At 35.5% G+C, this 7970-nt stretch overlaps 1 protein-coding gene across 2 annotated transcripts; it reads right to left on the bottom strand.

Annotated features, from left to right (window-relative positions):
• Window positions 438-7607, bottom strand: LOC105171250. 2 transcript variants are annotated; one of them, XM_011092303.2, is made up of 14 exons: window positions 7155-7607; window positions 6793-6831; window positions 6627-6680; window positions 6393-6456; window positions 5987-6045; window positions 5302-5426; window positions 5158-5220; window positions 4299-4357; window positions 3770-3849; window positions 3584-3622; window positions 3374-3436; window positions 3232-3279; window positions 3004-3132; window positions 438-957 (listed from the first exon to the last, which is right to left on the bottom strand). In XM_011092303.2, the coding sequence occupies exons 1-14, from the start codon at window positions 7446-7448 to the stop codon at window positions 910-912; spliced, it is 1164 nt and encodes a 387-aa protein (XP_011090605.1). In that variant the 5' UTR covers window positions 7449-7607; the 3' UTR covers window positions 438-909. The 2 variants fall into 2 exon arrangements, with proteins under 2 accessions (XP_011090605.1, XP_011090606.1); XM_011092304.2 differs by lacking the exon at window positions 5158-5220.

Below are 7970 nucleotides of genomic sequence, written 5' to 3'. Positions count from 1 at the left end.
CATAAATTAAACAATGCATGTGAAAGTCACATCAAATTCACGTTGAGAATAAGAAATTCCCAATTTCTCACCTGCTAGGGCAAGGATGCCAAGTTTCCAAGGAGGATGATTTTTATATCATATTGTTCATGTGTTACGACAACTAAGTGCATTCCTTGAACATTTCTGTTAAAATTTGTGCAAAGCAAGAAATAGAAAATAAGAAATTATGTGATTTGGCCATATGGCCTATGTCTATGAGGTGAATGTCCCCAACGGCTACATTATATTATTCTCTCTTGATTTGATATTATACTATTCACCTATCTATTCAAGTGAATTATAAATATCAATAATAAGAAACAGTAAAAAAATAACTCCAAATTCAAATCATAAGTATCACAACAATTAAAAATTATTCCAAGCTTGAAATAGGGCGTAGGTTCAACAAAGTTTAAAAAAGAAATGCAGATGTACTCTCTATCTTTTGCTTCAACACCCTCTAAAGCATGTCAGAATATGATAAATAAGGTACATTTACCACAATCCTTGATGCCCATCGTACAGGAATTACATGGGAAGTGAAATATCTCAACAATAATCAGCAAACTTAAGAACAAGAAGATAGTAATCTTAAGGAATTCACAGCTTGTGAATTCAATTAATTGTCTACAAAATTGATGATTTCCTATTAATACAAAAGAAGGTACAGGAAATGACTGTAAACTCTGCTTTTCCTCATTTCCTAGTCTTAACCTCTTTAAGTTTACACTTTCTATGACAAGAAAGCCATAAGCCTGCTCGTTATGATTCTCTTTGCATTTACAGGTTGTAAATATCTGGAGCCAAATCGAACACGAAGTAGGTACGGCAACAAGTAATGACTAAGAGATGCACTCTTCCATACAAAACTTGTATTTGTCGTGTCAGTCACATAACCTTGTGAGCCTTCCCATAGTATCTGTTTATGAAGGGCGACTGTATTGCAGATTGGAGACAAGCAACAGGTAAGATTCTTATCAAGGCTATAGTACCACAAGAATGATAAGATAAGAGAATGTGAAAAAAGTAGCATTCTTAAGAATTAAACTCAATAAATAACCTATGCCCAGACAAACCAAAATTTCAGTTATGAAAACAGCTACGAATTCCTCTAGTTGATCTCAGCTATAATACTAGCAAGCTGACTAGATAGTATGTAGATACAACAGGAACTGTAAAGACATGTATGGGAAGAGCCGAACAGGAAGCCATCAATTTCTGCATTCTGACTGCAGATATAATCAGGTTCTGATGGACAAGGGAGAGAGATGAGATGTCTAATGCTTCTAAAACACAAAGATATATGCCATAATTCTGAACAATAATTAGAATAAAAGATGAACTATATTCTTCAGATGCTTTGAAGATATATATGAACTACTACCACGAGATCTCATTATGAACAGTCCAGACTACTCGTAAATCATAGCATTCAGAAGTGCAGGACTCATCTAGCAAAAGGAGCTAAGATGCCCAAGCTTGTGCAGTAATCAGGGGTGGCAAACTAGACAGCACATTCTTTTGATTGGTGATACTAAATGTATTTCTGTTACACTGATCCATATGGTTTGCAGAATGGGGATGAATAGTAAATCCACAAATCATCCCATTTTTATTTTGGAGAATAGCAACCACCACAATAAATTCTCCAAACAATATGTTCATTTGCAAGAGCACCAAATATTGTGTGAAAAGATGCATTAACTTGTCCATGTAAACAGTTTTTCATGTTAATGACTTAAGGTGTCGTGCCAATTGACATGAATATAGTTCAGATTTCTATATTTGACTGCAGAAACCTCTGGTTTCCTACACTAATGATAAAATTTGTGGATACTATTCTATGGTCTCTGATTTATCCCAAAAACTTATCATTCTTTCTCAATGTTAATTACAAATGGAATAAAATGCAAACAACAGAATTTGACAGATGACTATCTATATATCTCAACTATTTAATACGACAATACTCTTCAGACAAAACCGTCCAAATGGAACATACCTCATGCCCTTATAAAAGGAATAATTAACAGTTACTGCTAAACCACGACTAACCTAATCGTATGACAGAAGAGTTGTGTAGCAGTGACCAAAATCTCAGAAAAGATCCCCTCAATGATGCTATTTAGAATGTGAACAAAGTTTTTTTATGAGAATAATCAGCTATATATCTCACAACTGTTCTTTCATCAACAACTTCTATGCAGCTGTGTCATCCTGTTTGGATCAGGCAGCAGATTTGAGCTTAGGCAGACTCCAGAAACTCTTTCAGTTGGGAGTCCATTATGATCACATACAGATGAAAATTTTCTGTAACTTTCATGCCAAATGGCACCACTTATGGCAGGCAAATATATATATATATATATACCTGAAAGTAACTACACAATTTAATAGGAACATCAATTTAGACAGCTATAATAGGAATATTAGATACAACAGAGTGATCGCAGGGGTTTTTAGAGGTAATTACCAGCCTTTTTCCATATTGAAAAATAAAGAGCACAAAATGCGCCAGCTTCTAGGGTTAGACTACAAGGCCAAGCTCTAAAACAAAACAAATTTTTCAACGCAAGAATCCAAAGCACCGAAACAGTGAAAAATCCCTATTCATAAGGTGCTTAAATAAATTAAGCTACATAGTGGCATGAGCAAAACAGAAAGGCAAAGTAATCAACCTAGTAACTTTTTGTTTATGAACAACACTTTCTAAAGGGAGCAAGAACTGCAATTAACAAATGAATCAGTTCACCACTGAGGCAAATGAAGGGTTTAGTACGGAATGTAGGGTATAAGAAGCAAATGAAATAGATATCCCACAAAGGGAATTTTTGTGCTTTTCTTAAACATTATCGTTTATTCTGTTTTTTTATTTGCATAAACATAACAGGATACGAACTAAAGCTTCTAAAATAAAATATCAAACCAAAAATTTCATGACCAGACCAAGCAAACAATAATATTAAGAATGAGGGTACTCACCTTCACATTTGATACATCAGGAGTGTCAGGTGTAGGTACAGGATAAAATTTGTAGAATCTCATATTCTCAAAAGCAGCCCTAGTTTCCTCACTCATTTCTGCTAGTGTCTTTTTACGGGTCTCCCTTGCCTGTAAAAAAGAAAAGGGGGCAAAAGAAAAAAAGGAAGGCATCATTCAAGAAGCCTGCAATATAGAGAAGATTAACCAGATGTTCCTATCAAAACGTACCACGCGGTTAGCTTTTTTAGCTTCTCTAACTTTCTCCTTCACAAAGTCCTAAAGAAAAGAGGATGTCAATCTCCAGTGGATTATGTAAGGAATGAAAAAAATTGAGACATAAGCTACCATTGCCATTGCTGTGAAGAACTACCTTAAAAGGTTCTTTCTGGTCTACTGGCAACTCCTCTTCCTCAATAAGCTTATCCGTGAACTCCTGAATTTTTATTTTACTTGGTCAAAACAGTTTTCTATATTGAGATCTTTAATCAAGCATATGAATACACAACAGCACAAATGAGCTTCCTGAAGTAGTTTATGGATTGTGAAAAACCAGAATATAGAAACATAATTTTCAGTATACCTCTAGTTCATCCAGCTCCCAATCAAACTCACAGAAAACCTGGAAGCAGATTTGAAATTAGGTTAGCCAATCAAATTCATTTAAATACCTTTGTAAAGTTATCAGACATTTCTTGTGAATGTCTGAAACAGGCAACATCTGAACACTTGCTTCATTTCACGTATACTCTAGTATAACAAATCTTACTGGCTTGGGATCTATTGGAAATAGAAGCTCTACTACTGTGCTCTGTTCAAGTTCATCTTCCTGGAAGGGGTGGTAGAAGTCTGCCAAAAGATGAGAAGCACTCGCATAAATCAATATTTTCCATGGATGTGGATTTCACTTAGCAAATACAACCAAGTTAGAAAATCAAAACTCATATTTATCACATACATAAATCAGAAACAAAGGGATGCACATAATGGTTAGCCACTCAAAGGAACTAAATCAGATATCCCATCCCAAATTATTCAAGAAAGATCTACAGCTCTAGCGAAATAGATGCACCAGCACATTAACCAAAAAACTTCTCAACTCTCCAGGAGTTCCTGTCTCCCTCTGCTTATCTGATGAGACTTGTAAACCACATACACCGACAAAAAAGGACCTATTTCTTTGTTAATACATAAAGAGCACAACATTTATCCAGATCCAGGAACTGAAACAGAAAGGAGATTGCATACAACATACTAGAAGAAATCAATTAAAACAAATGGACACTATGTTCACCTACATGGTAAGCAATACTCGAACTTCTTCACACGGTCTATCTTCAAATGCTTTAGACCAGCCCTGCAACAAAAAACTGTCACTATGCAGAGTTTAATGAATGTTCCGTTTAATTTCCTAACTATAACACTTACACCCCATTTGATCTAGAACTTAACGGTGATGAAGTTACACCAAGAGCAAAATCAAGAAAAATTGATTTTTCCAGCAATTTTCTTTCCACAAAATAAGTATTCATTTTACAAACCTTTTTACTGTAAAAAATAAATTGAAGAAAATGGATCCATAGCATCTTACATATTCCTACCTGTGAATATTTTAACATATTTCCATCAAATCCTAACAATAGAGATGTCACAACCTAGGCCCGTGAGCCTGTTGGGTGAAAGAATTACATTCAAACAAGCCAAATGCAACACAAGGCTTGCAGTGAAGGATATTCAATGGATGCAAATGGGTACTTTAACCACTGCCCATAAGTCGTTTACTGATGGACATCACAATTTTCCGTAGTGTTTTTCCTCAGCTAAATTCATCACCAAATACAAAACTGGAGAAACAAATTTATTAATAAACAATTGATAACAAAATTCTCACGATCCTTCACTTTCAAAGGAAAAGAATTATGCCAGTCTCAGAGCAGAAATAAACTTGATGGCATGTTAAATCCGCATAATATTTTAACCATGTAAACAAGCCTAAGGACAGCCAGTAAGACAGACTAAAAAGTATAGGCAATTTGGTACATGGCAGGCAATCTGTATCTATTTTCATAAATGAGACCAGACTTTAAATGCCCTCAGAGGGACAAATGAGCAAATTAGAATCACCATAAGAGGGAGAAAGCAGTCACAAGAATATACCTTCTCTGAGTACAGCTCAAAATAAAGATTTGCGATTTTTTAAGTCTTTCAACTTGAGATTCCCTGTTGGAAAATAACGATTGACGAACTTTCTATAACTTAACAAACAAATCAGCAGCAACAAAATAACAGAACTTTTAAGACCTCTTTTCAAGTGGGATATATGGAACCCAGTCCATTTTCATCTGCTTCATCGGCACAATTTCTTCAGTCTCTCTTTGAACTGATTTAATCCCAATCTTGTCAGAGGGGGGGAAAGGCGATACCACCTGTTAACATAAGATATGCAAGTTGAAAAGATAGTCCTATAGTATCAGAGGACTAAGTATATTAGGGGTAAATTGTAGATTAGACAATATCATAATTAACACAGTTTAGAGATGCTATAATAACAACCCCACTTTTCTGGAACAACAAAGTAATACCATAAACCTAATATGTATTTTTGTCCTGCCTTATTGACATAAATTTCATCTCCTTAAAATAAATACGAGATGTTCTTCAAATTTGAGAAAGAAATTATAGCAAAAGTAGCTTCAAGCTTCAAAACATGGCGATTATATCTACTATTGAAATATTAAAGCACGCATTTGAATACATTGTTCTAATAATGTGTATGACCTCATTTTGTAACTGCATAATGCAAGTACAATTAAGCACAGACGATTTACTTTGAACCAAAGTTATATAAAAGAGTAAAACACTACCACACATATCAGGAAAGCCACGCCTATCGAACTAGAATTCAATATGACCAATCAAACAAATTAAGAATACTAACAAAACAAATGAAGTACACAAATAAACAATTGTCTGTTTCAGGGCTTACGGCAACCACAACAGGGATCATTGTAACTTTTCCTTGACCTTGGAAAGAGACCAATTGAGCTGCAGAAATTATACTCAGTTAGTTAAAAGGCAAGCAAAAAAGCTTACATAACACTCTGCAAAAGACAGTAGTCAGAAAGAGTTAACTAGCTAGCACTGTTATGAGAAAGCATCAAGAGAGTCAACTGGTACTGAAGCAAGAACTGTGCCAAGCAAGGGTAAATAAACAACAATGGTTAACCACAACAAACATAATCAAAGAGGCAAAACTTGAGTCCAGCCATGTAACTTATTCACCCATGGTAGTACTCATCATGATGTATAGCATAAATTTTAATTGCAAGAGAAATAATAGCATGAGGCAGACTTAAACAAAAAACGGAGGGCAAGTAGTAAAGGTTACTTACGCTCTGTACAGCCGAAGAGGTAGACCTTCTTATTATGTAATTCTCCACCTTCCTCAAATGCATCCTATGCAGTGCTCAAGAAATGTTAGAACAACTATTCATTAATTCTTCAGTATGTTTCAATATACATGCACTCCAGGGTTGGCGTACTATTGAATCACCAAACAAAAGACCAAAAGAGAACAAATGATCAGTATGTGTAATATAAGAAGTAACAAGATTTGGGTAACTCACTTCCAAATTAGAAAAGTTCCACTTGTATTGATAGACCATGTCCAATTGATCCCACTGGCAATAAAAAATACTTTAGCAAGCCAGCACATTAGACAAACAATTACTAAAACAACTATGAGGAAGAGCCGTTGCTGCCAAGACTTAAAGTAATTGAATGTATCCTAACCTCTGTGCCAACTGGAAAAACCTGTTCCCAGAGATCCTCCTGCACAGATATATCGCTTAAAATATTTAGAAAATCCATGATTCTTAAAATTTCATTAAGATGAAAAACCCAGTTCTCCTGATAGAAAATAAAAACTCAAACACTTAATACTAAAACCACCAGGTTCAGGAGTTATTTTCTCCCTTCGGATTTTCCAAAAATCCAGAAATTTCCAAGGAAAATAACATCAATCAACAAGCTAAACAGCAATCCCAAACAACCTGTAACAGTTGAATTAAAACAATTCATATAAACAGAACGCACATACGCATAAATTATGTATCAATGCACGTAATCATGAGCTAAAAATGAAGAGCTTTTACCAAATTACGCTTCTCAGGGAAGTACTCCGGCTCTGTTTCAGGCTTGGAAACCTTGGCTCGCTTACGTCTGCCCTTGGCAGCTGCCTCCTTGCTCGGCTGGGGCTCAGCATCCCCGCTCCTCTCCTGCAAGTGGTTCTCTTCATCCGGGTGTCCAGGGGATTGGCTCGCCTCATTCTTCTGCTCCTCTGCCGGATGGCTAGGGGTTTCGCTCGGCTCATTTTTCTGCTCCTCAGCCGGCGGCTTCTTCTGAGACTCGCCCTTGTGTGTTGCCTTCCTCTTAGCACCCTTCCTCATCGCTCGTCTTGTCTAACTGTACTCCAAAAGAGAGAGTGAAATTCGCAGGGAAATGCAGGGTTTGTAGAGAGAGAAAGCTAGGGTTTGGTGAGAACCCCAAATTTGAATTCGGGAGAGGAGAAATCAGATGGCGGAAACAGACGAATACAAAGCGGGGCTTTGATTTTTTGTATGCGACAAACCTCTTCCCATTTATACAGCGTGGAAATTACGCAGGGTACAACTTGCGCTTCCAGATGTACAACAGATGAAACCATTGTGACATTAATTTAAAAATCACTTTTTAAAATTTTATTATATTATAGTCATAAAAGTGTTCAATAATTCAAATTTAAATTCATTTGATCATTTTATAATAATCATTTTTTAACTGTTCAAATAAAACGATTTAAATTTTGTAAAAGTTAATATTTAGATTTTTTTATGGAAAAATTACAAGTTTAGTCCTATAAGTTTGAGGGGGCTTTTTTGGTTTTGCATGAATTGATTTCTCAATTTAATTATGTATTTTTTTTTAATTTT

This window comes from Sesamum indicum, linkage group LG9 (assembly GCF_000512975.1).
Source record: "Sesamum indicum cultivar Zhongzhi No. 13 linkage group LG9, S_indicum_v1.0, whole genome shotgun sequence".
In the NCBI taxonomy this organism is placed as follows: domain Eukaryota; kingdom Viridiplantae; phylum Streptophyta; class Magnoliopsida; order Lamiales; family Pedaliaceae; genus Sesamum; species Sesamum indicum.
The sequence above is the reverse complement of the archived record's forward strand: the minus strand, read 5'-3'. Positions and strand labels throughout refer to the sequence as shown.